Consider the following 26,126-nt stretch of genomic DNA (forward strand, 5'->3'; position numbering starts at 1 on the left):
GTACCCCACTTTCCTGTTTGTAAGAAGTCATTTGCAAGTACAAAACCAGACGCAGCTGCTGAAAAAATGTTTTTTCAACATTTCCTTCCGAGGTTTCACGATTTTTTGTTGCTTCGAGTAAAAATGCACTATCAACCAAAAAACATATCACGATAGAGCGAAAGGAAATTGCGAATATCGTGATAAATTTTGATATCTTAACCCATTATAACCCAGGGGTTTCAAAAAGTGAGCCAAATGCAGTGATATCTTCAATTCCAACAAAAAATGTATCAAAGATTATGGGAAAAATAAAATCACCGCTTAAAATGGTTTTGAGAATGAAAATATCTCGTGCAAAAAATTTCGTACACTTAAATAAAAACAGCAAATTTTCAGTTGTTTGACATATTTCTTCGGATTTTCTGGTAGACAACACTTCTTTTACATCTGTAGGAACGTTTTGTCACATAATGGAATTATTAGCACGAATTCCAACAATAAAATTCAATTAAATGTATTGCTTACTTTTCAGTCGCCATTTGCCCCAACTATACACGGTTCAAAAATGTAAACAAAATTATAAAAAATGGCAGTTGTCTTGTTTCACAATGAAATATTGGTGCAATGATCCCATTAGTGCAATAATAAAACAGTTAGATGCCAAAATTCTGCAGTAAATACGCGTTAAACGATGGATAGTTCTGCGTATGAAATTTCATATGCTAGGATATAATGGGTTAAACATGAGTGATATTACTCCACGTGTTAAATTATATAGCAAACACAAGAATAAAATATCACTACATCGTACATATAAATTACGAAAATCGTGACTAAGGTCCTGAAATAGTGAACACATATCTCACTACTCTGTCAGGAAAATCGTGAATAAAATATCACAATAACGTGATACAAATAACGAAAATCACGACTAAGCTCGTGGTATAATTAGGATCGTTTAACTGTTGACTCTTTTAGTGCATTACACACCTGTGTATGCCCCTCATTAAGCAGAAGAATCATAACTAAGCATGCCCAGAGACCAACCACAGCAACACAACACCACATCTAACACCATGTATATTTTTAATCCGAACTAGGTTTTTGGAAACACAAATGGATTCATGAATACGAGATTTGTTTATTCATAGTTTTCGAAACTAGTCAAGATTTTCGGAAATCGTTCAATTAACGAAATCATGATTTTTTATGAATTTTCGAATGGATTTTTTTTCTTTGTGCTCTGGTCATTTCATGTTTGTGCTAGCTAGCTAGTAACAATTGTGGTTTTATGATAGTTTTATAGCTACTGATAAAACGTATATTGTACTTGTAGCATGCTATATAACTTTAATTGTTACTTGAGAGGTACCATTTGGCATTTTCGGTGCAACGGAGCGTTAACCATTGTGATTCAACCAAGTCGTTGTTAGAATTTGGTACAATAGCCTTTTTTGTAAAAGCGCGTGATAGGATGATGACCGGTCAGTGAGAGGATGTGCCGATTGAGGATCAAAGGCCGGTTCTTCAACATCAGCATAAATGTGCAGAGCCCCGACGACTTACTTAGTACTACTCCAGTTGGTCAGAAAGTGGATTTCAGATCGGTTATTGGAAGGAAGAAACTACCCACTAGAAAACGAACGAGAAAGGCCTAGGACTCATCGACCTCACCACCACATCCAAGAACATGGAGATAAAGAGAACCTTCTTCCTTCCCTTGAATAGATAAACCTGGAGATCATCTTAACAAACAGAGGCTCAAACCGACCGCGTTCTGATTGATGGATGTCACTTTTCGGACATTACCGACGTAAGAAAGAGGAGAAGCTCGCTATAGCGCCCCTCGAGGTCTGCTGGAGCAACGCTGCGGAGAGCATCCTGAGATACGTGCTGAAGAATGGACGGAATCATTGGTTCGAGGATGAGTGCCAAGAGATGGTGATCGAGAAAAAGGCAGTATGTGCAGTAATGCTATGACAATCCACCCGCCATGGCTATGAAAAGTTATGGACAAGAACGTCTTCCTCGAGAAATTAACAAGATTGATTAGGGCTACGATGGATAGCGAATCACGTAGAGGACAAGGTGATGGACTGTCCAGCCTGCAAAATCAATGCTAACAAATATGCCCAAAATTTAAACTCACAACAAAGCTCCACGAAATCTAATAACCTACATACTTTAAAAGATTCCCATTAAGTTTCAACAAAAAATCATTAATGAAAACAGTAGATTTTTCCTGAAAATTTAACAAACGCTGTGAAAAAACCGTGTCTTTTGAAAATTCAAAGGTGATACAAATCTAATTAACTTAAAGATTTTAATCTCTATTACTCATGATGGAGAAATTATCCCAACCCCAGCTTCCGTAACCAAACAAACTGCTTAGCAGGTGTTTCTACATTTGTTATTGTTACAGGTAAATCTTAGCAAACGAAGGAATGCATCGTCGAACTCACAGATCACTCGTCATGCATTGCACCGAGTGTCTGCTATAGAATAGTCTTGTATAGTGCCTACAAGTTGCAATGTTTGAAGTGAATCGATTTTTTTATTCTGTTGGCAACCATCGAATGTTTTTGCGTCTGACCGAGGCATCAAAGACGGGAAGTACATTCTTCCTACTATTTTTTTTCTTCTTCATTTTCTTCCCTTTACTTATTTGACGGTCAAGAGAATTCACTGCCCTCCCCGTCCGATTTGCCATTGGCGCACTATTACAACACCCGGGGGTGTAAGAAACGGAAGAGGATCGAGCAGATTGCAGCAGTTAATTTCGACAGATTTAGTTTGTTTAATTAAACTGCCAGCTAGTGAACTTTCGGTTCGACGGGGCCGGTCTGTGGTCTGGCTTGTGTTTTGAATGATGCAAAGACGCGAGATGGCCGTTAAGCAACATTTACTCTGATGTAACGAGTTGTCACGAATAGTTGATAGGACGCATAGTTGTTTTTTTTCCTACGCGGACCGAGCAGCTGATGACCACTTTTCTTTTTTCTCTTTTCCTATTTTACAGATGTGCCACCGCCATTTCCTTATCGTGAGGTGGAGATACAACGCGGCGTCGATGCTAAACAGTTGTTCGAACTGAGTACTGAAATTGGAAGGTGAGATTTTGCGCCGTGAAATAGCACGGTCAACGTGTGCGTCGTGTATAATCAACTTGGAAAGCGAGGAGAAATACGAGTCGCAGTCTGTCGGTCAGTCACGTGGCCTTAGTCGGGTCAGATGACCTTAATCGTTTTTAGTATCCCAAAATTACAACCATTCGATATTTGCTGGTCTGGTAGGTCTAGTGACGACTAGTCTGGTAGGTCTAGTGTAGTCTACGGGGTGTGGCATAATTCAAGATTCGAATGTGAGCGCGCGAGACCTCGCACAGCTGTGTGACTATACCCACGTGTTTGGTCACCGTTTTCGTCCAAGTAGACGAATGGTTATTTGTATAGAGTACAGTTATAGACAACCGACCAGCACAAATATGGACTTTTTGCGATAAAGCTTTCTTTCCAACGGTAATAGGTTCTAAATACAAGCCACATGCCAAATATGACAATGTCTTCTATCGAAGAGGAATCTTGATCAGACATCTGGTTCATGGAAGTGTCGGATTCTTACCATCAGAAGAGCATACCAAAAGAATAACACTATTTTAACTATAGTTCATATGTATAACAGCTGGGGTTATATTCAGATAACGGAACTGAAAGTGAATTGCGGACAGTTTTCTATACTATTAATATTATAACATATTCTGCTGTGAAACGATCAATTGATGAGTTTATCGTTTGTTACTAGATCACTGTCATAGATTATCTAATACAGTTTCTATCTCATCTATTTATTTATATCTTATTTAGTTATAACTTTGATAAAATCATATACATTTTTTTTTCAATTTTGTTATCATTAGTCAGTTTTTTGTTTTATTTTTTGTTATTTTAACAACTAACCAGCCGGATTTATAACAGGTTCTGTTTCAAAATATTTTTGAAATAAATAATAAATTTCTTATAAATAATTTATGCACTTCTGGTCGGGTACTGTGGTGGTTTGTAGTAAGCCTATAGACTAAACCTAAACCTCTTGTTCCCCCAATCCTCATTCTTCCGTTGCATCTCTTCACATACATATACGCAGAGGTTATTATCCTTCTTGGAGATGCTCGTTGCTAATTATCTATTGCTTGATGCTGATAGGTTCCCCGACAGCGGAATTTCTCCCGATACTGATGGCCGTTTTCATGAGTCATTTAGTTCTCAGTCATTCTTGCACTGAGATTCCCTACGATGAAATTTATCTAGACAATGATATCCCGATTTTCTCCGAGTTCGTGTTGTTTATTCGTTATTTTTCCTCCTTAGTTGCTGTTGCTAGCTCGCTGACCGACCTTTGTTGTGCAACTGATCTACTCACAACAGACACATTCTTTCGTGACATTACAACGATTTGACGAATCTTCATTCCACAAAGAAGTTATAGCTTTATCAAATGAACGCTTATCTCAAAACTTATTACGGATTCATAAAGCAGACAAAATTTCACGAACGATTTAATCAACATTAACTGAATATACTGGAAGAGGATTGTTTTATGACTGATAATGTAACGTGACGTTACAACGCGTCACAAATTAGAACTTTCAACGTATCTCAATCAGAGTTAAAAATAATCGAAGCTCATTTTTGAAGGCTGAAAATGAGCCTGTTGCGACTCGCGGTGAATAGAAAAAATATTCATTCAACTATCCATCTTATTCATTCAGTTGAATATCGTACAATATATTCATTACACTAATTATCCAGGAAAATGTTTTCAAAAGCCGATAAAGCATATGAAACGACAATCATCATCGCTTACATTGTGCCATGGCCTACTTTGATGCGTTTGATTCGTTGCTCCACGGTCGCTTCGTGTAATAATCGGAGCCGAATGAAAATCTGGATGGATGAATGGGCAGTTTGTTCGTTTGACGTTTTCAGCTGCGTCACTGAATATTGAAAATGAATGCGGCTGAATATGATCAATTTTCATTCAATGAATTTGAATATTTTTAACTCTGATCTCAATAAAAGTCAAATCATCAAATTCTAGTATATACAGTTTATGTTGCTTGAATCTTTCGTGAAATTTTGTCTACTTTCCGAATCTGTAATAAGTTTTTATGTAGGCGTTCATTTGATAAAGTTATAAGATATTTGTCGAATGAAGATTCTTCAAATCGTTTTAAACGTCACAAAAGAATGTGTCAACTGTTGTTAATACCGAAACTTGTCGCGACGTGAACTGATCCAGCAATGTCATCCTTGCAGGGTTTCTTCGAAGACTTCTTTCAAGAATGACGGAACTCAAATGACATTGTGTGTCAAAACAGTTCGCAGCACTAATTTTTATTTCTAACCAGGTAGTTGGGAAATTTTCAAAATAAATTCAAAACTCACATGGGGGGGGGGGGTGAACCCCCAAAACCCTTTCCTTGCGCACGGGCCTGGTTAACAGTTATAGTAAACTTTCTAACAAAAGAAGCTAGATGTTATTTATGTTAAGTCAAACTGTGCTCCTTTAAAATATCTGAAAATATTCCTGACGTCATCTGAGCGAAAAATCATAACGACAAGAAAAGTAAATCTTAACAAGAATTTTTAAGATTTACCCTAATTTTTTTGTAAAATGAAAAGTATAAGACAGAACTGCATAGTCTTCGACGAAGTTTTTTGGAAATTAATATGGTAATTTTGTGGGTAAGACAATATTTGAAGATTGGATTTGTGTGTTGAGTTTCTCCTAATGGCATCGCATGCGCAGTTAGCAGTATATTGTTTGCGTTATTTGAGGATAAAGAATTTTTAGGCCAAGAAGAAGGAAAAAGATGTTGAGCAGATTTAGCGTTTAGCAGAACTCCAGGAAATAATTTGCGAAGATTTGGCAAGCAATCTGCAGATGCAGCAAACGATCAGATTTATGCCACAACAGGGATTGTGAACCAGAAAACTTACCACAAAAGGTGCCTTCAAAATTACTACCTCACTTTAGGCAAGACTTGTTCTACGGTGTTTTGGACTGATTTGACATCGGGCCGCAATGCGATATGAGTTTTGGAGTTGTATAGTGCCATCAAGATCTATTTTGTGCTCAAAGATTGCAATACGCTAAACTTTGAGTACCATTAAAAGAAAATACTCTTGAATCGTTCATAGTAAATAATTTTTTAAAACTGATTTTAAATATTACATATCAGAAACTAAACCTTTTTGCCTTTCTCATATAGAAAGGTTATGCAATCACTCTGAAATTCGGCAACCTTATTCCCGCCCGGAGGACCGTGTGTCATATATACCATTCGACTCAGTTCGTAAAGATCGGAAAATGTCTGCGTGCGTATGTGTGTGTCTGTGAAAAAAATGTCACCTCTATTTCTCAGATATGGCTGGACCGATTTGCACAAACTCAGTCTCAAATGAAAGGTACAACCTTCCCATTGGGTGCAATGGAATTTTTTATTGATTTGATTTTCGGTTCCGGAGTTACGGATTGAAGAGTGCGGTCACACTGCAAATTCCCATATAAACTGGTACCACCGTGATATCCATGATATCAAAATGATGCAAAACTTATTAAAATGGGCGCTAAATTACTTTGTTTTGCCAGTCTAGATCAATAATGACTAACCAAAGTGGACGACGGTTCTTGATTCCATATAAGCACGAAATGAAAAATGCTCAAAGGGGGGGGTAATGGAAACTTTCAAAATAGAATTTGTATTTTTGATTCCAAATGTCTTTAAAATGCATGAAACGTCGAGATGTGATGTGATCTCGAAAAAAAATTTGACAAAGAATCACTTTTTTGGACTTTAGCACATTTTTGCCATTCTCATATACTGCCCATAAAAGCAAAAGAGGTCCGTATGGAAAAAACAGGAAGCCAAGAAAAACACTGTTCAAGATTTACATTTTCAATGAGCCTTAGGGGTGGGACAACCATGTTTTGGTATTTTTTCGATAGTTTCTAAACAAACCTGGTAATCTGATTTGTGCATTTGTGATACAGAATACAATCCAACAGATAACTCAAATTCGACAAAAGTCCATATGGTCGGTGTTAAGTCAGACCGGACTAAGTCGCAAAACATCAAAAAATGAGTTAATGATAGCACTGGATAAAGAATTTCTTCAGCTACATTCCACTTTTATCAGATTTGAAATATGAAACAATAAACAAGAATTATGGCAACAATTATTTTCCAATTATAATGTGAAGGATGCTGCGATTCAAACTTTAAACACGTTTTTCTCGAAATCAATTTATTGTCACTTAGTCTGGTCTGACCTAACACCGACTATATGGGACTCTTATGCTTTTATGGGCAGCAGTGCGGTAAAATATCAATTTCAAACGGAAATATTCGTTTCAAATGAAACTGCGAGTCTTTCACTGTAAGCCTACCACCACTATATCAGTTTAGTTCAGCTGCCGTCTTCGTTTAAGTCACTCAGAGTTCACTGTCAATTGAATAACAGTTTCTGGTCATTTGACGTTTTTACCTGTTTAGTTTCTATTGAAAACCAACCTCACATTAGCACGGTCTCAGCTAATGGAAGTGAGCTATTCCAATGAACCACTCACAAATCAATATGATTGAACACTCACTGATATGAAAATAACTCCGACCAAGATAATAAATACATACAAGGTAAAGGCTATGATAAGACGAGGCAACTCAAGACGGATACAGGTAGGAACATTTTTGCTCTGTATGAGTGAGGTTTTCATTTTTTTCGATGAAGCTGATAAATCAGGAGGATATGAAAAAGAAAAGAATAAACAAATGACCTAATGAGCTTTTCTGTTAAAATAAGTTTTGTTTTGGTTTGGTAATAATTATTTTTTATTGGTACTTTCGAGATGAAAAGTGTCCCTAAGTAATCGAATCGGAAGATCCGAGGTGAAACCGCCTTTTCTCTCTTTTCATCGTGCGCCAAAGAATCGGGATACTCGTCCAGATGCTTATGTTTACTACCAGGGGCCCGGCGGCCATGCTGAATTTTACAAGTAAAAACCAAATACACTCAAAAATGACAAATGTTCCTAATTTTGCTTTCCCTTCATCTTGGAGCAGTTGTCTCTGTATTTTTAGTTTTCTTGTACCTTGCTGAATAATTGTTGACAGATGAGTGTATGCAGCTAGCGAGGTTGGCACTGCAGCCAATTTCTTTGTCATATTTAGATATGTTACTATAATACACATAATAATGACCGTTTTATTAACACGCATTTCGCCTAAATGTATCTGGAACTAATCAATCCAACATTTTTATCGTATACTACATGTTTCTAGCAAATTTGGCCAGCATAACAGCCAATTCATCATTAATTTTAAAATTAGCAATGAGGGCTACATGGATACTATTTAAAAAGAAGTAAGGTCATTTTGAAATCCAAGATGGCGACCTTTAGTTACCAAGAAACAGTGAAAACAATTATCAATATAGGTATCATTTAAAGTAGTTATAAAATACCGGAATTTTTAATTTAGGCTATTTTGAAAACAAAGATGGTGCTCTCCGGTAACCATCAAAGTGAAAACCATAATCAATCAATAGTAGATGACAAAAACTGATGATTGAGGACATTTTGCAATCAGTCCAATATGGCGACTTTTAGTTACTTCATATCAATAAACCCACCTTCGATATGACCTGTTTATAGCATTCATATCGAGTAAAATCTTTTCGAATTCTTTCTGAAAGAGAACATCGACTATTCTATTTTATCCCTTTAGCATGTCATCGGAATTGTGTACAGGAAAATATCGGTAGAGGTGTAAAGAAAAGAGCTGAATTGCAGATTTCATTTCAGCAATGAATTTGACAGCTTCGTAAAATTATGGTAGCATACTGCGGCTATCATATTTCTTTTTCAAAATTTCTTAAATTCGCAAATTTCAGACGAAAAATAATGAATCTAGTAATAACAGCTTATTGGAACTGGTTGCAATTAAAAACGTTATTTGGTAGTAAGTTCATCTCTATTATATTTTTGTTGCAAATTTGATTGTGATGGATAGGCTGTTATGGTGACCAAATTTGCTAGAAATATGTAGTATGTGATAAAAATGTTGGATTGATTAGTACCAGATAAATGTTGGCGAAATGTGTGTTAATAAAACGGTCATTATTATATGTATTATAGCAATATATCTAAATATGACAAAGAAATTGGCTGCACTGCCAACCTCGCTAGCTGCATACACTCATCTGTCATCCGGCACAAGAAAGGCAAGATAACCAAAAATACGAAGCCAGTTGTCTCTTCTTGTCTTTGGTTTACCCGGATCTCATTTGACTGGTGCTCACTGGGAAAATTGAAAGCGGATCTTTTCATTTGAGACGATCAAACGAAGGAGGTTGAATATGAATTGCGACTCATTTGAAAGCAACAGTGAGTGAAGTGCTATGAACCGAGCTTCAGATCAACAGCAACTGATGCGTTAAATGAATATGAATGCTACCGTAGACGACTGATTGACTGCGTTCATTCAGTTTCAATTGAATGAAATGAAATTTTACTGCACTGATGGGCAGTATAGAAAGGTTATGCAATCACTTTGAAAATCGCGAACCCAATCCTATTTTTACGTATATAGGTTTTCTGTATTTTAACAGGGGTGTAGCAAGGGGTATGCGGTGAAGGGTTGCCCCACGCATTACTCATCACCCTTTCCGAAAACCCACCACCGTTCCGTAAACCCCTTTCCCCACATTACACACCACCCTTCCCTAAACCCCCTCCCCCCACCATCTTCAAGCCACCTCCCCTCAAAACCTGTCAACAGATCCCTTCCAACGACCACCTCATGCCCCTCTTCAGACCCACCCGTCTCTCATCCCAATTACCTACACCTAGTAGGAATACCAGGATAGGCTGAGGGTGGTTTCATTAAGGATTATTCATCCCCTTAACACACTCCCCCCGAGCTAATGAGCTAATGCTAATTAAGCTAATCAAATATTATACAGACCCCCCGGACCCTCCTCCTGGATCCGCCGCTGGTTTCAAGTGTTTCAGCGTCGACACATAGCATCTCTAGTTCGTAGCTGTCGATCCATTTTATGTATGTGCAAATCGTACTGATATAAACTACATCAATACTGCTCAATTTGGACTGAGCTAATTGGAGTCAGAAGTACCTGTGCTGCATTATGATTGAGCTGACATTATGACAATCTATGAAATCAAGTAACGATATGGCAGTGCAATTCAACTTTTATAAATATGTCTTAGTAACGATTTCAACATGAAGATGTCCTTAAACGAAGATATATAACATAAAATTCGATTTTTATTTTTTAAGCTTGAGGAATATGAATGGCTGTCTCAGTCAACAAAAAATATAATATATATTGATTACTTCCTGACGTTTTGGCCTTTGGTGGAGGCCTTTCTCAAGGGAAATAGGTCTTTCGCTTTTTTGAGACTTTACTAGATCATTTGTAAAGTACATTATTTTTTTTTTATTTTATGGCACCATGATATAGACTAATAATTAAATATATAATAACTAAAGTTCAGTAACCTTATGCACAACAAAGTGCTTCTAGTCTCAGAAACACATATAGTGGTTTATGTTCAAGAGTGCCTCTTGAGCAGCAGTGGGTGTTGTCGTGCACGCACCAGTCATCGCCATCTGCCACCAAACAAGGCACGCGTATGCCAGTATTGGTCCAATATCTGTTGTATAGATACACTGAATGTACTTGGGTTTGAGTCCCCAAGATTTGCCGAAAACCCGACTGCATTGGCAGAGGGCCTTAATTCTGAAATCGATGTGCGCAAACCAATTGAGTTTCGAGTCAAGAGTTACCCTAACGTACTTAATTTGAAATGCTACAATAATTTCGTAGTCAAAGATCTGCAACGGACGAGCTCCGTTTATACTCCGTCGTTGCGTAAAAAGCAACATTGACGCCTTGTTTGGATTAACTGGTAGTCCAAAACGCTCAGTTTACTTATTTCTACATGTCTTAACGATGAGCACAAATGTCGGTTGCTAAGCATTGCGTGTATTCCAGTTCGTGATATACGAAGGTACTCTAAGACTTTTCAGCTCCCAAAATGAATTATTTAAATTCTTTAAGACTTGAAACATTTCTGCAGAGGCTTTTCCAACCGCTTCGCCCAGAAGATCGAAGAACATTTCCGCAAGATTTTAGAGCCAACTTAAATGCCTCCGAACCGTCTGCTTTACTCGACTATATAGGACGTGGTCTCATATAACGTGAGCTGCCAAAGGTCAACGTTCGTTGATGCGTACAGGCAAAATTTCACCATGTCATAGTTCCAAACGGCGATAGCAAGATGCCGAATAGTCGGGTTATACCGTGCGTATGAGCCGCACTTTCATAAGATACTGGACCAGAAATACAAGATTTATCCACCAGCAAGCCGTCCTCGTTAGGACGAATACATAATCGAAAAGAATTGAATTAGAATCATTCTTCTATTAACTTGATTTATTTTTGCGCTTGTTAATGACCATTTATACGCTTTTACCGAACAATAATAACTTTTGACATTTGAAAATTATAACAACGTTGTATAGTTATTCTTCTATTCAACATTAATTTTGTGATAAATTATAATCGAAAATCGGCGGATTCAAAATGTTTATCATCGTGAAGTATTTTCATTCATTTGTTCTGTTCTACCGTGAACTTTGCCACATTGATTGAATGATGTTTGAGGTCAAACAATATTTGATTTTTTTTTGTGGTAACAACAAACAATACTATGAAACTATTTTAGAATTTTTAATAATCCAGAAAACGGAAATTCGCGTATGGTGTTCGCTACACTGCTGTATTTTTAATATATTAGTCGTGTCTTGTACACAACCCTTTCATTTTTTTTAACGATTACATCCGTTCAATTAATTCATCATTCGATCTGTTCTTTTGTGGGAATAACCAAAAATATGCAGAAAACCGTAATAGTCGTTGCGCACCGTCAATTATACGCCTTCAGACTCCGCTACACAGATCTACACAAATCGTCTGTAAAACCATAGATTATCTGACCAGCAAAGAGTGACTGATAAATGATCACGTTCATCGATAGTTTGAAACAAAAAGATAGACTTACACACCAAAGTCTTGATTATTATAACATCAACTACATCGGTGTACTACAATGTCAAAAGCTAAAACGCCATTAGAACATACGTCATAAAGATGTTGAATATTTTTGTTTTGTTTTTAAACTATCCACTATCCAGGGGTAAATTCGGAGTCGTACACACCTGCAAGGAGAAATCAACTGGTATCCGACTGGCAGCCAAATTCATCCAGATTGTGAAAAAAGGAGACCGGAAAAACATCGAGCGGGAGGTGCACATGATGAACGTCCTGAGGCACTCCAAAATCGCTCAACTGTATGCGGCCTTCGAGTTTGACCGTACTTTCTGTATGGTGATGGAACTGTGAGTTCTAAGATTTTTCGCTTCATATGGTAGTTAAAAAAAGTTTCAATTTTCTAACAGGGTGGAAGGTGGCGAGCTGTTCGACCGCGTGTTAGACGAAAAGTTCATCTTGACTGAAAGGGCTTGCGCCATCTTCATGCGACAGATTTGCGAAGCGGTTGGCTATATCCATGGCAACAACATCGTTCACTTGGATCTGAAACCGGAGAATATTCTTTGTCTCACGGAAAGTGGGAATCGGATAAAGATTATCGACTTCGGTCTCGCCCGTGAGTATGATCCGGACAATAAGCTGCAAGTGCTGTTCGGAACTCCGGAATTCGTAGCACCTGAAGTGGTGAATTTTGAAGCAATTTCCTTTGCGACGGATATGTGGAGTGTTGGAGTCATCGCCTATGTATTGTAAGTGTTGGCACTGGTAACTGGTTATGGAAAGGTTTTTGATTGGTAATTATTTCTCAGAGTGTCCGGACTATCCCCCTTCGCTGGCGAAGATGACATTCAAACCATGGGCAACATCACGATAGGCCGATATGATTTCCTGGACGAATCATTTGACAGCGTGTCTGAGGAGGCGATAGATTTCATAAACCGTTGCTTGGTTAAGGATCAAAAGTAAGTCTAATGACTGATCTACTTATTTTAGATGATAGCAACGACGTACATTTTTTAGAGAAAGAATTTCTGCCGAGGAAGCACTAAAACACAAATGGATCAAACGAAAACCGCAATACTATCCAACAAACCGACGACCATCGATCACCACCTTCAAACCAGTTCTGCTCGAGAACAATAACAACAAGGTAGGCTAAATTTATAGTTAGAGGCAATGGAGAAACACGGTAACTGTCGGACTACGAAATACCATGCGTCTTCATTGATATTTTTTTTTAAATTCATGGTCTAAATGAAAACCAACAATTCGTTAGGCTAACGCTGAAATTGACAAGGAAAATCTGAAGGAACTAGTATCCAAGTGGAATGAGATCCCGAACAATCGATACACCTTCGACCAGACGACGGAAAATGTGATCGCGCCCAGTGGAGAAACGATCCAGATTCGTCGTCCGAGTGCGGACGGGGGTGGCCGAAGAGGCAGCTTAGCTCGAGGTATGTAAACTTTAATTTGTTAATCCAATCCTCGTCCAGTATTATATATGAGCACACTAGAACAGGGCGGACCTTGCAAGCATAAAACTGACACCATGCTTAGTTACACTATTTCAGTCGCAAATGACGGACACACAGCACTGTACAATAGGCTAAATCTTTGCCACTGAAACGAAACGAAAAACCACTTGCAAACCATTTACCACTAAGCTATACCGAGGCGAGGGCAACGCGACTAGCTACTAACTGTATATAAATTAATCGCAATGTTTTTGTTCCTACCGTATTATGTTTTATTTTTCGCTACAGACCGAGAGTTTGCTCGAGATATCTATTTACCGGCATTGGTCGCAAAGTGAATTTACAAGTTGAATGTGAGCTTTAATGTGTGTTTGATTTTCCCACCTCCCATCCATAAAGACTTTCGTGTCCTTTTCGTAAATAGTCTTTCCCCCGCAGAAATCGATATGACTCGAGCATAAGTTAGTGGATGGATTCTCAAATCGATGTCAGTGATAATTGAATAAGAATATAGTTTAGCGTAGGGTAACTGGTCCCTAATTAAATTCAATTTTCTATGCTCTTATTCCAGTTGAATGCATTAGTAATAGTGGTGTCTACTATCCTTGTATATTGCATTGAATGAAATGAAATATTCTGACTAATTAGCTTAATAGGAAATCTATATTCTTCATAAATATATAGAACATTCACATCGGTTTTGAGAATCGATCAATTCTCTTACTCCCTTTCTACTTACTTCTTATTGTCGGTTTGTAGTCAAAGTTACTAACAGGAATGCGAATCCAACCCATTGAGAATCGGGTGTTTCTTGAAAAATATTTCTTATTCACAATTTTTTTGAATTGTGGAAACATCGATATCCAAGCAACCAATCGTTCATAGAAAATAACTGCTTGAGTTTTTCATTACAAGCGTTTTTCAAAGCGAATCATGTTCTAATAGTAGTTTCAGCAGACTTCAAGTTCCATTAAAGCTTAGGCAGTTTGGAAGATTTCTAAGATATTTATACGAACTTTAAAGTGCACTTTTTTTATTCGACCTTTCGGTTGTTTAGTTACGTTTAATAGTATTGTCGATCCTATATTAATATACACTCAAATAAACAGTGTACAATCATTGAACTTAACTTTTTAAGCAAAAAATTAGGTAGTTCTAGACTGTCAAAGAGAAAATCTTCCTACCATTATACTGTGGTTCCAAACATATCTGTCACATATTATAAATAATTCAGTCGAGAATATTGCGAATGCGACATGTCCTTTTGTCTAAAACAAAATTCAAGTACCAGCATCCTGTTTGTCATTGTACTTTCATGATTAGGATTTATTACTGAAGACTCATGGAATTCATTTTTAGCATTAAAATTAATACGACAATTACGCTTGGAATGATATTAATTGATATAAAACTAGCGAATCAGGGTAGGGGAAACCTGGGCTAGTTGACGATGTATTCAATTATCATGTTTTACCGCTTTGATTTAGGTAGATCTTGTAAAATAGAAAACGTTGCATAAATCGGCAGACTGTTGGCAACGTCTCTGAGATTAGGGATATCTTCTAAATAGAGTCGAAAAATGTTTTTTTCATTTACTAAAATCAGACGAAAATAACAAAACAGCGATACTATTTTCTAAAGCACCAGAACTTTGCGAAATCGAAAATGAGACAACGACCTAGGACAAAGCATACGTGTAAATTCAATTTCATTCTTTCCTCCGCACACTCGTTTTCACTTTGAGATTGAGAGCGGCATTAGTCCTCTCGATATTGAACCTAGTCCTGGGCGAACGAAAATACACTATTAACGATATCTACTTGTCGTTACGCGATTTCGTGAAATTAAGAGCTAGCGATAATATTGGATGACTGATGCACTATTGGTGTGTTCCCGTTGTTGCCGCGTTCTAGTTGCAGTTCTATGATGCACATTGATATAATTTCATTTAATGAAAATTAAAATGAGAATCAAAATTGCTAATTTAAAATTAAAACGAGATTGAATTTTCACATTGTCATAGGAAAACGAAAGTCGCTACTTCTGCTACTCGCTTTCATAGAATCGAAAGAAGAAGCCGGCTTTGCCTTTTTTTGCTTTGTAAGTATCTAGTAATGAAAAAGGCAGCAAAAAGACGAAGGTGAATCCAGTTGGTTTCATCGTTTATTGAAAGGATAAGAGAATATTAGGTCCTGCTCAAGGATCGATCGTGAATCATGTACTAGGAATCATGATTCAGTTCACAAATCCACGAATATTTTATGATTTTGTGAACTATTTTACGAGCACGAATGTTCAGTTGTGAATATTATACTAGAAGAACCAGTAACGAATACATGAACAATATGTTATGATTTTTAAATTATTTTATGGGCACGTATGGTTAGGCGTGGCTATTATTCTAGGAATCATGAACCAGTTAAAGTTTTTATAAATAAGATTTCATGATTTTGTGAACTATTTCACGAGCACGAATATTGAGTAATGGTAAATATACGATTAGGTAATGACATGGTGAAAACCGTGGCTGAACTTCACAAAACAAAAACAAACAACTCCACTTATAAAAGCGTGATATAGGCGTTACTGAAGGAAAATTGAACATAAATATAAAACACATAAATTTTGTTCATGGTCAGGTAGTCCGTAGTGTAATTCTTAGCCAGTTTAAACAACCACTACCAACACTACATGGCTTATCTAGGCTACTCGGAAAAAGAAGCTGATAGAGGAGCGCAGAGCTTAGTTGGCAAATCGATGGATTTGTACGCAGCTCACCTGGGATCAATTTCCAACCCCGCACATAGGGTTAGAGATTTTTCTGAAAAGATTTTGTAATCCGAGTAATGAGTAGGTTAACCTCTATAATAACAAAATATATGACATTGAAGGACAGCTTCCATTGATGATCCAGCCGCCAAAACTGTTCACCTCCCCGTTGCCGTTATCACTGATTGTTAGTCACAAGAGAAAGCTCTTTAGGAACTTCATGTGGGAGATATGCTTTATGTCACTGCTCACCTCCTTCCTGGGGGACGCGAAATAGCCGGTCCCCTGTTATTTTTTTTTTTGGGATCGAGTGGCAGGACGACATTCTTGACGAGAACTTTCAGCCGCTGCTTTCAGGTGTCCAATCTCCGCTTCGTCATGACGATGTGCATGTTGTCCAAAGACTTTTTGACCGTCTGGCCGGTCGCACCGACCTCTCGGTCCAATACGCGGAAGAATGCGAGCTCCGGGGTTGAGTCGGCGGTTTTTACAAACCATCAAACATAGTAGCTTTACTGCTTTCTCCATGACTGTCTTATACGAACTGATAAAGCTGTCGAATTGTTTCTGTGTACATATAGCCTAATTATATTTATTGATGGTTCACTGGAGAACCCACCATCAGGTGGCAGTATAATCGCATGATAAATCGGTGAACTTTGTCTTTTTTTAATGCAAACGTGCCTCCTCTTTACCATACGGCTGCAGCCGTTTATCTAATTTTGTTACAGTTTTCCAGAAGATAGTAAAACATGAAGCATTCAAATTAAATAACTATTGTATTATTACAATCCTATATCATCATATGCCCAGGACAATTGCAGTAATAGTGATGTGAACAGAATACTATGAATCCTTAAGAAAAGATCCAGTAGATACGAATATTGATCAATCGAATTATGCAAACCTCCAGGAGGTTTCCTTGGCCTTAGATACATTTTAGTGTCATATACCATCGAGTCAATTCATCGAGATCGCAAAATGCTCGTGTTTACCGATTTACACATTGGAACACCTCAAGAAGTTAAGCATTGCCTTAAAGATTACTTTTGGATGCTATATCTCTCTTTTTTCAGCCATGTAGTTCTAAAGACCAAAAGGTTTCGGGAGGTGAACATTTTGAGTCAGAATTTTGTCACTACGTTGCGCTAGTGTGCATGTGAAGTTGAGTATTTTAACTTGTTTGATCTTGATAGAGTGAGATAACCATTTTAATTCGGTGTGCTGTTACTTCGTGGCGCTATTGTACAAGTGTAATAAAGAATTTTGAACCTTTTCAACCATGATTTTGACTAACTAAAAAGTTCGTTATTTTCGATAAATGCCTTTCGGATAGTGATTAGTTTAATTAGAAACTCTGCCACCATGGGGCGCTAACGCTCATGTGAAGTAACGAACTTCTGTTTCAAAAATCACTCCTATCAGGGGGCTTTGTAAATGATCTCGAGCAGCAGGTAATGCTGATCAATATGGTCTGCTCAGCTCAATGACGCTATCCTAATCTCATAGAGCTTCTTAAGCTTTTTTAGCAATGATTAAAAGAATGCCCCAACGATATAAATAAAAAAAAAAAAAAAAAAAGCTAAAAGCTAAAAGCTTATCATTCGTATGTCAAGGCATTGATCAATACTGATGCAGTATGTTTTGATGAAACTAAACTGTAAATATCGAAAAAAACAAACTTTTATTCATTCAGAATCAGGCTTCACCATCAACTTGAAAAGTTAAAATGATATCAGATCTTTTCCCTACATTGGCGAGTTTTTCCCATTCACGTATTGTTAATTGAATGCACTAGTGATTGCAGGATTTTCTTGTTTCGTTATTTCATTTTCTAAGAAGTAATTTTTTTACAATTCATATATGCATAAAACACATGTACCACGTAGTGACAGCGTCAATCGTAATAGCATTAATTGTCTTAAATAATTTTACACAACAAATACAATAATGGCTTTCTATTTCATTTAGATAGACACAAGTTTCACTAGATACAGTTATGAAATTCAGTATTTAACATCCGCACTAGCGCCCCGAAAATGACTGTCACGTACGTGATCATAATCTGATGAACAACTTTGCTGAAGAAACGATCTTTGTAGACCGTTAGACAGACGGAATTAAATAAGTTAAAAACGTACAACCTAATTTCTATACTAGTGCTACGTAATGACAGAGTTTCAAGCCTAAGACACGACCATCATCACAGCACGCGCGTTCTTAGCAACTTCGCTGAAAACGCAAATATTCAAGGTGGTCTGGTGGTCAAAGTCAAGTTACAATATCTGCTTTAGATCTACATATAAGGCAGTCATAGAGAGTCGATAAGCCCTATATACTGATAAAATTCCCGAAAAGGCGATATATTGAGCTGTTACTGTGCAGAGATTACCAGCCATGCTTTTGAAACCACGTATAATGAAGAATAAAAAAACAAATTGTTCTGTTTAAAACAGCAATTGACTTCTTTCTAATACATTGTAATGAATGGGATTTCGTTCCCACATGATACGAATGTTTCATGAACATTATCTTTAGTAAATCTCGAACAGAGATGTCGTCCTTAATGGTAAGTGAGCTGCTTGTGCGGCCTGGGCTATATTGCATATGTTCGAATGAAATGAAAAAAGCCGAATATAAACTTCAAGATGAGTTACATAACAAATAAACCCACAGCATTACGATAGCATACGATAGGCTTTCTAATTGCTCTATAATGGCACTAAATGCACATGTGAAGCTTAGATCCTATTAGCCAATATTGTGCAATTGCTTAATGCTTACGGTTACTTGCTATCCACACGAATTTCTCGGCTGTCAGAATTAATTGATAATCCAAAATTCATTGTACCATCTGTATGTACACTAGTGCTACGTAGTTAGAAGGTACTGAATCAAACTGATAATACCCACAAGGTCTTGTCGTTCAACACAACTTCGCTGAGGGTGCGAATTTTATAGGAAATCAGGACCACCCGATAAAACATGACCGATATATTATTTCACGCATACACTAAGGCCACGCATGCCCTTTGGTTGATTTTTCTGAAGACACGGATCTTGTAGAACGAGAGGATAACGAGCTGAAATAAGTTGAAGTACCCAAATTCACATGTATGCTAGCACCATATAGCGACTGAATTCCAAACTAAAATGTTCACCTGCCAAGCCGCTTTGGCATATAGAACAACTTTGCTGAAGAGAGCAAATACGTAGATAACCAGGATTTCGAGATACAGCATCCTTTCCTAGGAGATGCTCAACTTTTCGGGGGTGTTGCAATACTTATTAAAGTGATTCCAAGCATATGACGGGTAGGGTATATTCCCGATCAGAATGCAATAACGATAAAACTGTAACTAAACATAATGGTTTTTGACCTCATGTTGAGTCAGAACGAACTAAGTAGTAAAACCTCAGAAACTTCGAAAATGATAGGATTGGATCGAGAATTTCTTCAGCTACGTATCACTTTTGCCAGATTTGAAAAATGTCACCATAAGCAAAGATTACTTTAAAACTATTTATTCACGAAATCAATAAAATGTTACTTAGTCCTGTCGGACTATGTAATGTACAGAAAAAACAGTAAAAGAAAGTTCTCACCAGTTTATCGCGTGCTGTGAAGTCTGCTGCATCACCCTATCTGTGCATTTCATTCTGATAAAGGTAACGTTAGCTTCAAACCGTCCAGGTTGCTTTGATCCAAGTTGAACCTTTCGCACATGTTTTCGTATAAAAATTACATCAGACATATTCAAAACCTAGGATCTTTCCATTTTTTCACTCAAAAACAGCAGCTGCTTCCTCTCTCGGAAGACCAAGCGTTAACAAGCTTAGTATCTTCTGCTTTCTTATATCAATACCTACTTCAAATATAAACGTCCAAGAACTGGCTGGGTAACAATTTTAACCGTTGTATCTGCAAGCACCTAGAATTTTCACCACTTATTGAAACAGCCTTCCGAATCTGTGAGCACAAAGTTGTACCGCAAAAGCACTTCCGAATGCACCCCAAAACTATGCATTCAAGATGGTTTTGTTATTTTGTAAATACATTCTTGTAGAGCAATGAAAATGTGTCCTCCAGGGCAATAATTGAATAAAAAAGCATTGTTCTTCTTGGAAAACTTTCACTACGCGAAATGAGCGAAAAATTTCGTCCGTCATCGTCGCCTACTGTGATCAAACTGAAAGCATTGTCACCGTTCGCTGCAACTTTACGGAAGTAGTTTTTGCTTGAGGTGAAACGGAGTCTGGTTCTAACCTCAGGTACCGTCAAAGTGTTTCGGGGTCAATCAAAAACGCCATAAGAGTTTACGCAGATGTTTCAAAGCTTGGGAAAGCGGAGAAAATCTGGCGATGGTGAGCACAGATTTGCACGTGTTACTTTCGATGGTAGATCGGTAACCACCTCTATCACTGAAGGGGCTTTGGACCTGCCCTCGGTTATGCGGTAGCAGCGTTACATTTAATTGACTTCGCCGCATGGTATTGACATCGAGGCATTTAATCAGGAGAAAAGATTGTAAGTAAGGAGCCTTTTTCAAACCTTTCTCAAAACAAGTGGCGAAATAGAATATTCTTTTCAAAAAAAACTAAAGAGAAGTAGTAAAAATAGGTCTTTTTTAAATAGGCCAAAGCACTTCGTTTCATCTGTAGACTTTTAAAATAGAGATCTTCTTGAAAATATGAAGAGCAAGTAAAGTCGCTTTAAGCTAGGCTTATTAGCCAGGGCAAGGTGTAAATACCTCTGTCCCATCCCAAAGGACCAAAGGAGTGACATTAACCTTCTTAGCCAAGTCAGTCCCAACGATTTATTATATTCCCTTTAAATTGAAACGGTCGGTACGGTTGTCCTCGTTTCTTCCTCTCTTAGGGTTCAAAATAATTCGTTAATTAAATTATTTATTAAATGCATGATTTTATTGCCGTCTAATTTTGAAACATCTTAGAAACCCAACTCTGCACAGTAGGCCTGGCCGTTTTAATATTTGCGACATATGAAAATATGCTTCGAATATTAATGTTGACAAGAAAAACATTTCAGTATAACTGCAGTGTTTTCCAGGATGCTTTTCAATACCGACAGTGTAAGGGTTAGAATAGAATAGAATAGAATAAAGATCTTCTTGAAAATATAAAAGAACAGATCATGTCTCAAATAAGGAAACATGCATAATTAATTTATTTAAGATTGAAAATGCCCAAGTGCTAGTCGGGAAAATTTTTCCTTGACAAAAACAACAAAATTGAACCGTGGCTATGATCTAGGACTCGTCTTTCATGTTGATGGGGTTTTAAGATATGCTAAGGTTTATGATATGCTTCTCACTCAAGTATTTAAGCCGTTATTTATCTCAATTTATTAGAGTTTCTCCGTCTGGCAGAACTTTTTTAGCACAATAGGCTCTAACAAACAAATTGCAACTGATATCTGCGGGTGGTGCCTAAAGATATTCTGTTATCTAAGACCTGATTTCCAAGAGAAGGGGTATGAACTCATGATCAATCGATCGGTACTTGAATGATATAGTAGCACCCCATCCTGTTTATGTTCGAAAATGTGTATTGTGTGAATTGTTCTTATCCGAACTAGAACCGAACCATCCACCTGTGACTAATCCAATTGTTGCAATTTCGTGTTGTTTTTTTTTTGGCAAACACTAATCGTTCCTTGTTTTATATTGTATCTTATATCTATGCGCCCTCTCGAAACGACTGTCTCCGACGACAACAACGACTACAACCGCGAAACCCCCACCGAATCGACCAATCCATCAGCAGGATAGTACAGCCCGAAGCCCGACAATCCACATCTAAGTTACAGAACACGAGAATGCATTATTGTTTCGACCAATTAGGAACTAGTATTACTAATGTGTAAAAAAATTAGTACAATTATAGCCCACTAGTCGATAGGGTTCCGATGAACACAAGTGTAAATATTTATTTGTTATATTTGCCATAGCAGTGATGCTAGTTTTAAGCTAAGTTAACTGAGAAACCCATTTAAATTATAATTTCAAGCAACTGATTAACACGTTTCTTTTTATTATTTGCGATGAATATGCCTTTCTTCCTATCTTTTGCTATTCTTAACCCGAATACGCCAACCCACCAAAGCCTACAAGAAAAGGCGATTTACACCTGACCCGTAACAACCTTGGCCTCCCGGGAACACAAAAGCGAGCGGCAGCCAAACCGTGCAGCAAACGAAATTATTATTTCTCGTTCTTTTTCGCAGGCGATGAAGAACCATTGCTACTGTCCCCATCATCATCGACATCCTGTTGTTCGTCATCGCCACCACCCTCATCGGAAGTGAGCGCTACTAACCTGGCAAATAGTGAGAGTTTCATCGTCACCCCTCCGCCACTTCCTCTAGCCTTGCGCCCCGCACTAGTGCCATTAGAAGTAGTTCCTAACACAAACGCAACCACCACAATTGGCGTGATCAGCAGCAACATCGAAAGCACAACTACCTCCGGCAGTAGTATCGAAATTAGTAACACCAATACTAGTAATAACATTAACAATAGTAGCATTGTCGAGCGATCGTCACCACCTCAGCCAGATCGGCTGTCACCATCTGATCATTCTTGTTCATCTTTCTCAGATCATTCTCAGACACCGACAACACACCCGACTGATCTACCAGCGCCCATCGGAAGCAATTCTTCGATGGAGGTGGTGAAGCAACCCGCTAAAGTGAAGGTATGTGATGAGTTACGAAAGCTATCCGATTTACTAAAATTGTCTACTACCGCCATGCAAACGAAGGAGGAACCCTTACCCGAATCCAACCCTACCCCACAGAACACGATCAATTCACTGAACAATGGATCAAGTCCCGTTGCTGTGACCCCACTAAACCCTACTCTCAGTACGGCCGATCTAGACACGGAACTCGAGAGTCTCAAATCCAAAGTGAAAGTGATCAAGACGAGTAAAGCGCAGAACAATTTATCATCGCAGCAGCTAGAACTATTCTCAAATAACGCCCTAAAGCTACCAACGTTTAAATTTCTGCCCAAATCGATCAGTCTGTGCAACGACGACTCAGTATTCAAAGAAAATTATACCAAATTCTGTGATCGAAATGCTATTCAGAAACCTTCCCACCTTCAAGAGTCATCACAGACAGTAACCAGCACGACAACAACAACTACAACAACCACCAACCAGGAGGAATCCGAAGGTACGAAACTAATCGTGACCAAAACTACCAAGAGCAGCAAAACTTCAGCCGACGGAACCAAAACCATTACCGTACGAAAGACGATCGTTAAACAGAAAAAGATCGTCGAACAAGAGGATGAAAACATATGCAAAACCAAACTGCAACCTCAGCCATCACTCGATTCTGCGGCAACAGTCAAACGAACCAAGTTCCGTGTCAACCAGATGAGCAGCCGGGACGTACCGGTTGCGATCAATCACGTTGCAAAGCGATATCTCGAGCAGAACCGACTAATCGCGACCACTGATGGCTGCGCTGTTCCCAAAAATGATCAACTGGTTAAAAAATTCCACAAAGATCACATCGTGAACCAGTCGGAAATGGAGACGACAAAGAATTTAAGAAATACCATGAAAATACGTAGCCTATCGGTAGACTGGGATGCCGTTGAGGCCGTCGAAAACCGATCGATGAAATCCATCAACTCTTTCCTCAAGCGTACGACCGCCGTCAGTACGAACTCAGCGGTGAAACAGATTCAGAAGCAGATTGAGGCTAGTATTCATAAATGATTCGACGATACATACTCAAAGATGGTTGAAGAGAGTTTTTTGATCGACGATATAATCGGTCAAATGGATCGTGGTCATTGAAAAGACGTACCAAATCAAAGAATCGCTGCTAAATGGTTTACTTTGTCACATATGTTGTTGCTAATATACGCTTAAATTCCATTATTTGCTGTTATGATATTAGATGCACACTTTCGCCTATCGTCAACAATTCATCATTGCACGATTTTGTGTGCGTTCTTTATTAAGCAATGTCTATGTTTATGTCTTATAACGTATAACGAGTTTCTACTTTTTAGTCAAAGGAACGAGAAAAAATGTCATTCATTATGTCCTTCATTGTCGTTATTTACATCCCCTATCCACAATCACTCTGTTTCTGTTTTTTTATAATCTATGTCTCATTACCATCAGGAAAGCATGTTAATTTATTTAGGTTCTAGAATTTTACTCATATAAGTTACTTGAAAAAGTTTAGAAGTACAATAGTTAAAACAAAGAAAAATGTGAAAATAAAAAAAACTAGGAATCGTTATAAACCATGTTAATGTTAAAAAAAGGAAAACAGATATGTAAATATTCAAAGTACCGGTATTTGAATAGAAATAGTAAATACAAAAATGTGTTTTAATGAAAAATCAATGTCCATTACGTAAATTTTTGCAAAGCGGTTGTGGTAAGGATTCGTTCAGCTTTCTCTTCATACTTTAACAGTAAATTTACATTAAAATCAGAGAAAATTTTCAAACGGATTTTTTTACGAAGTAATCTTCTGTAAGTGCACGTTGTAATGCTTTGCTGCGTTAAAACTGTTTGCTGCGATGAACCTGTCGTCTTCATTGTTATCCTCGTCGCTCATTTTTTCATACGTTTATTTGAAACGGCATTTGCAAAAGATTTTTACGCCAAAGTTTCTTAGTATGTTACAAAAATCGTTAAGACTAATTTCAACTATACTAGTAATTTGTCTAAAACTAACACTGTAATCACTTTAATGTTTGCTTTTTTCTTAGATTCTCGTATTTCATAATGATCTTGTATTTTCGAGTGCATTTATTTACATTTTTTCTGCTATTGTCTGAACTTAAAACAAAACTGAATATTCTAGGACACTTTAATTGGCGAATGATTAACCTTGGATGAGAGTGACACTGTTTTTAGAAAATGATAGATAAGTTCCGTGTATCGCGGTAAGCCAGGATGCCTCTAACAGGAACATGGATTGGTCTAACTCGGACTTGTAAAGAACCTACTAAGTGTGATCTGGCTTTAGATATTCAGTGCACGACCTAACAATATGCTTAATGTCGTGGTAACCCTCTCCACAAGCACAATGATTACCCTTTGCGAGCCCAATACGGCGGAGATGCGCATCTAAAATCGAAAGTGACGCCAGGCAATCATTCGTTCTTTTTCCTCTCCGAAAACCAAACTGGGTATCTGAGAGCAAGCCGTTCGGCTCAACTCAATTGTCGAGACGTCGAAGGATAATTTTTCCCAACAATTTTCTGATGCAGGATAGCATTCCAATCGGTCGATACGAGTTATGATCGGAGAAGTGCAATTCCATCATTGTCATGGGAGAATCTATGGAATCGTTACTTGTGGGAGCATCGCGAATGATTTTCTGAGCAGGAGCAGAATCTGGACAAACTCTCTTGGCAAAATTAAATATCCAGCGATTCAAAGAATCTTCGCTTTCATTAGCCACGTTTTGATTCTTTCTGTCTTTGCCTTTAATGTTCAGACAGCTACAGCCTCAATGCCAGCAATCCCGGGGGAGGTTAATTGTATAGAAAGAATAGCACTTTTTAATTCCTAGAAGCACTCCTCCATACGGGGTGTCTCGGTCTAGGCGAATAATGTTGAAATCATTTACGTTGAAATTAATGTTTGAGGTGAGCCATGTTTCACATAAAGCAAAAGCATCGTAGTTCAAATTATGCACCAAAATTGTGACGGAATCAATTTTAGGTATGATACTTCTGCAAATTCCACTATAATACAG

At 37.8% G+C, this 26,126-nt stretch overlaps 1 protein-coding gene across 10 annotated transcripts in view; it reads left to right on the top strand.

Annotated features, from left to right (window-relative positions):
* Positions 1-24,728, top strand: part of LOC131688617 (calcium/calmodulin-dependent protein kinase type IV) — a 48,190-nt gene extending 23,462 nt beyond the window's left edge. For 5 of the 10 annotated variants that reach the window (XM_058972991.1, XM_058972989.1, XM_058972992.1 and 2 more), the window contains exons 3-9: positions 3,002-3,092; positions 12,260-12,463; positions 12,524-12,865; positions 12,926-13,078; positions 13,137-13,266; positions 13,393-13,573; positions 22,611-24,728. In XM_058972991.1, the coding sequence (XP_058828974.1) occupies positions 3,002-3,092; positions 12,260-12,463; positions 12,524-12,865; positions 12,926-13,078; positions 13,137-13,266; positions 13,393-13,573; positions 22,611-24,118 (2,609 nt within the window). In that variant the 3' untranslated portion in view covers positions 24,119-24,728. The remainder of the gene's footprint in view (positions 1-3,001; positions 3,093-12,259; positions 12,464-12,523; positions 12,866-12,925; positions 13,079-13,136; positions 13,267-13,392; positions 13,574-22,610) is intronic. The other 5 variants (XM_058972996.1, XM_058972993.1, XM_058972994.1 and 2 more) reach the window with 5 other exon arrangements.
* Positions 24,729-26,126: the final 1,398 nt, after the last annotated feature.

Source organism: Topomyia yanbarensis, chromosome 3, assembly GCF_030247195.1.
Source record: "Topomyia yanbarensis strain Yona2022 chromosome 3, ASM3024719v1, whole genome shotgun sequence".
In the NCBI taxonomy this organism is placed as follows: domain Eukaryota; kingdom Metazoa; phylum Arthropoda; class Insecta; order Diptera; family Culicidae; genus Topomyia; species Topomyia yanbarensis.